The 4,796-nt window shown below is 47.4% G+C and overlaps 1 protein-coding gene across 1 annotated transcript; it reads left to right on the top strand.

Annotated features, from left to right (window-relative positions):
* On the top strand, positions 555–3,010 carry LOC109129903 (uncharacterized protein At3g60930, chloroplastic-like). Its single transcript, XM_019238933.1, has 3 exons — positions 555–1,404; positions 1,483–2,174; positions 2,255–3,010. Exons 1-3 carry the CDS (start codon positions 555–557, stop codon positions 3,008–3,010), a joined length of 2,298 nt encoding a protein of 765 aa, XP_019094478.1.

Here is a 4,796-nt window from a genome sequence, read left to right as displayed (position 1 = left end):
ATATGGAAAACTGCCTTATTGTTTGAGTCGGCTGCGCCGCATCGAAGTGGAGGTCGGTTTCTTCTTCTCCAAGACTTCGTCTCACCCGAATTGACTCTTGATGACCTAATTGATCCCCTAACCGGATTCCCGGTTAAATGTTCAATTAATGTTTCTGGTTTAGCTCGGTATGTCGGGGGTGCTGAATCCCGCACCAACAATTAGTCCCCCCCCAGTTCAATATATTCGAGATTTAATTCGAATATTTTGGACTATGGAAAGAGAATATCCGATCTAATCCATAAAGACTTAATTGATTTTACTCAGATCTCCGAATCATCTCACCGCATATCATCTGGACGACACGTGTCGTTTCCGTCACATCCGCTAGCTCGGAATTCGAAGAGTCGCGTAGGTCATCATTACTTTTCGTAGGGTTGCCGCCCATCCGACTCTATAAATACGCTTCTGCTCTCGTCATTTCTCATTTTCCGCCAACAGCAACAGGTAACCTGCTCCGATCTCTCTTCCATTTTGCTATTTTTTTCTTCTTCCACACTCTCCGAACTCAGGAAATGGCGAGCACATCGGAACCTGCCTCTTCACCGGAAACTGAAAGCGAGCAATTAATTCGTCGTACATCCAAACGAAGAACTCTCAATCCTGAACACTCCGCGCAGATCGGGGAGTCAAGTAGATCGGCTTCCAAAGTCCCGCCTCACCTGGTTCGCTGTTCAACGGGAGCCTCTTCTTCTCAGGTGAATCCAACCTTGCCATCGTCAGTTCGTCACGAGGCTGAGACCAACGAACTGATTTCGGACGTATTTGCGCTAGAAGAACATCGGTTCGCACCCTTGGGATTTTCAATCGAAGATATCGACCCCTTGTTTGACCATGAAGGACGGATTGGAGGCGAGAAGAGTTCGAGTTCGATCAAAACTGTGAATGATATGCTAAACTCGTGCGGTTTATTCAATAGCAACGTCACAATTTTAATTCCTCGAGAAGATCAACGCCCCTGGAGCCCCCCGGAAGGGTATGTATGCTTATACGAGGGTTATTTTACCGAGTGTCGCCTCATATTCCCAATCCCGGAGTTGGTTTCAATCTATGCCGAAAGACGGATGATAGCGATCTCGCAGTTCGTACCCGGAGCCATTTGTAACTTCATGGCTGCCCTGACCATAGCAGCCGAAGTCGGAGTCGACCTTAGAGTTCAAGCTTTCGAACAGCTATCAAGTTTCAAGCAATCGAAGAGTTCGAATCGCTGGGAAGTGAACATGAGACCGGCTCATAATTTCCTCCGCAGCAAACGAGTGAATAAATTCCCGAAGTATACGAACCAATACTTCTTCGTCCGCGTCGACCAATATTCATTCGCTAACCCGTTGGGTTTTCACCGGAGAGTGTGGAATGAAAATCCTGGTAGATTTATATTTCTAGTATGTTAATTGACTTCGGGACCTCTGACCATTTTTAACTTTTTCGTGTCTCTGCCTCCAGATCGTCCGTTTTGTGCAACGCGCCTAGCTCCGAACTATATCCTCGTCAGAGACGCTCTGCTAACCGGGAACAATCGTCAGTGGGATTCAATCACTCGTATCCGTGTCAAAACTGCAATGGGCAAAGGTAGGACGAATTTTCCAAGTTTTGCCAGTTCGCTAAGACGAACTGGCGGATGCCGCGTCATGGAAGCAAAAGACGTCCAGATTGTTCGCCGAGACACCCAAGCTGCCATTGAAGCCGAGATCGGTCCGTCCCAGGGTCTAACCGAAGTTGATCCTACCCCAGACCAGACGGTCGCCGACCCTATTCAGGCACTCGGAGAGGATATCGAGCCATCCAACGTTGTAGAGGAAAACGCCCTTCCTTTGGCTTTAGAAAACGCCAATCCACCGAACGAAGAACAAGACGTTCCTCAACTCGAAGCTGGATCTAAAAGGAGGAAGAAGAAGAACAAAGACAAACAAATCGTTGCTGAGCCAACCACCGATGCGCGTCCGTTACCGAGTCGCAAGCGTTCGGCCGATGAAGCCGGACTGGAGTCCGCCGATCGATTTCGCCTTGAAAGAAAGGATGACAAGACGAATCACTTCGCCTATAACTACTTCGGCGAGTATCCCTTGGTGTCCAATCGCGAGGCTTCGGGCGAGCTTTTCCGGACCCTGAAGATTTCCAACCGAATTGGAATTCAAGCAAGCATTCCTCGACGTCGCTGAATCGCACTTAATGGTTCGTCTTACTGTCAACCTATTAAAGTTTTATTTTTCCAAAGGAGCTTCAAACTGACGTAGATTCTTTGAATGCACAGACTGCCGCCAAGATGAATGCGCTGGTTCAGAAATATGATAGGCAAGTCAAAACCAGCAAGAATTCGGGTTCGGAGCTCGAAAAAGTGAAGGAATGCATAGAGCAAATCCGAACTGCCAGCGACGCTAAGGACGCGAGGATCAAGGAACTCGAGGCGCTCGTTGCCGAGAAAGATGGCATCATTGCCAACACGGAACTGAGAGTTAGCGAACTGAACTCCCGAGCGCTTACTCTAGAAGAAGAGAAAGCCGAGCTGCAGGAATCATGCGACGGGTTGAAGTTGCAGCTTGCTTTCGAAGTTAAAAGGCTTCGGACGGATCGATGGGAGAAAGTGGAGCGGACAGCGAAGAAAGCGCAGACCCGATTAGACAAGGTCAGGGCCTATCTAGTCGAACAAGTGAAGGTTCGCCCCCTAGAAGATCTGCTGAACCAAGCCACCGGAGTACAGGAAGCTGTACAATATTTGGTTGAGAATGGGGCCGTCATTCCTGAAGAGCGAATCAAGGAGATTGACGAGAAAAAGGCCGAAGCCGAGAAGACTGTCACGGCAATCGATGTCCTCGAGCTGAATGACAATGACCTTAATATGTCACCGGACCAGCTCGGTTTTGGATTTCCCCCCCCGGAGATGACGGCTCCGGAATCCGTCGAACACCCATTCGGTTCGAACGCCGCGAGTTTCCAAGCAGATCTGTCTGGTGCCTTGGACGTTGAAAATTGAAATCGTTTTCCGTGTATGACTTCTTTTTCTTTTGTTAATCCTTGTGGGTCGGAGTACCCTTGTAAAACATTGCCGACCCGTTCGGCCCATTTTCTCTTTTGGAACCTATTTGCCGGAATTTTTCCTTTTCGTTAAAAAAAAGAAAACTGACAATTTCAAGAAATTTGTATTCTTACCATTTTCCATGGAAAGTTCCCAATTTTCCTGAGAGGTTTACCTCCCAAGGCTTGTATAAATCTAACCAGTGCTGCCCGCGGATCGTACATCCAAGAAAGCTTTTCAATCAAAAACAATGTCGAGCTCGGTTAGCAGCGTAGAATCCCCGTTGGTTGGCAACGATGTGCCAACGTTCTCGAATGCCGAAGCTATCGAAAGAGGGATGGCGTACTTCCCGAACATCAGAGCTCCCTGGATGTTGATGTTCCGCGTTAAACCGGAGGAAAGACGCGAACTAATCGAATTTCTTCATGAGGTGGAAGATCGTCATGCGGAATATTCCAACCGTCTTGCCGCATCAGAACAAGCACAACGAGATCTGTTACTCAAACTCGAGATGCTGGAGTCTCACCCAAAAGATTGGATTGAGAATGGGTTTGACAAGATAGCTGACTTGCCGCCCTGCCTTGTTGCGTACTGCAATGAATGCCGAAGTGAATCAGATCGGAAGCCAATGCACATGGATCCTGCCTTAATTGGTGACTTCGTTCCAGGCAAAGTTAAGCCGTTTTACATTAACCGGCGGGCAACCGATGCCGAGCTTGCCGAGGCTGACGCCTTTTTCCGTCAGGTAATTGCTACCCTCTTTTTCTTTTTGCCTTCCTTGTAAACGATCGAAACTTGTCTCTCTCGTATTGACCGGTTATTGATTTTGTGTATGCAGATTGAGGGTACGCACCAAGAACTGACTCAAGATCTTCAATACTTTCATATGAAGAGGGGCAGAATCGATCGACGCTTGAGGACTCTGGAATCCGAGATTGTTTTACTCAAAGCGAAAAGGAAAAGGACCACTGATCTGCTTGACGAATCTGAACAAAAGGCCAGGGCGCTGGAGACTCGTTCCGAGGATTGGGAAAAGACCGGATTGCAGCTGCTATGGCCAATGCCGAAACGACTCAAGTCGAGCATTCGTGAGATCGCTGCGAATGGCGCACCGGTTCGGAATTAAGATGCTTTATTTGAATATTTAATAAGACCTACCCGCAATGTAACGGGCGAACTTGAATTTCGCTTGGAATAACAGTTTTATAATAATAAGAGATTTTGCTTTGCTGCTCTATTCTATATTTAGTCATTGTTTTATTATTTGAAAAATGTGTCAGAGGCGAGACGTCTCCCGGCTTACAACAGACAATTTTTATTGATTGATAGTAGAAAACATCGACTTGAGCCTCAAAAGTTAGTGACGAAGTGTTTAACAAAGTGTGTTTAATCGGAGAGCGAGATACTAGGCTCGGCTTACGTCCTTCGCTTTAGCTCGGATGCCGGACTGCGAAAATATCCTCTGGGTTCGGCTAACCGTTCCGTCTGAACTAAAGTTTGGGTGCCAAATAAATACTCTGGGTTCGGCTTACCCCAAAAATAAAAAGCGGGTGCGGAATAAATACTCTGGGTCCGGCTTATCCCTACACAGGAAGGTCAGGGGCGACTCTGGGTTCGGCTTATCCTGAAAATAGTAGGTCTTTATACAAGCTGATCACCTAGCCAGGGTGTCAACGAGGGATGAACTTTGTACGAGCTAATAGATACTTAATCCGGCTTGGGTTAAGGTATACCTATGAGTGTA

Source organism: Camelina sativa, chromosome 17 (genome assembly GCF_000633955.1).
Source record: "Camelina sativa cultivar DH55 chromosome 17, Cs, whole genome shotgun sequence".
Lineage (NCBI taxonomy): Eukaryota > Viridiplantae > Streptophyta > Magnoliopsida > Brassicales > Brassicaceae > Camelina > Camelina sativa.
Note: the sequence above shows the minus strand (reverse complement) of the source record. Positions and strands in the feature narration are given on the sequence as shown.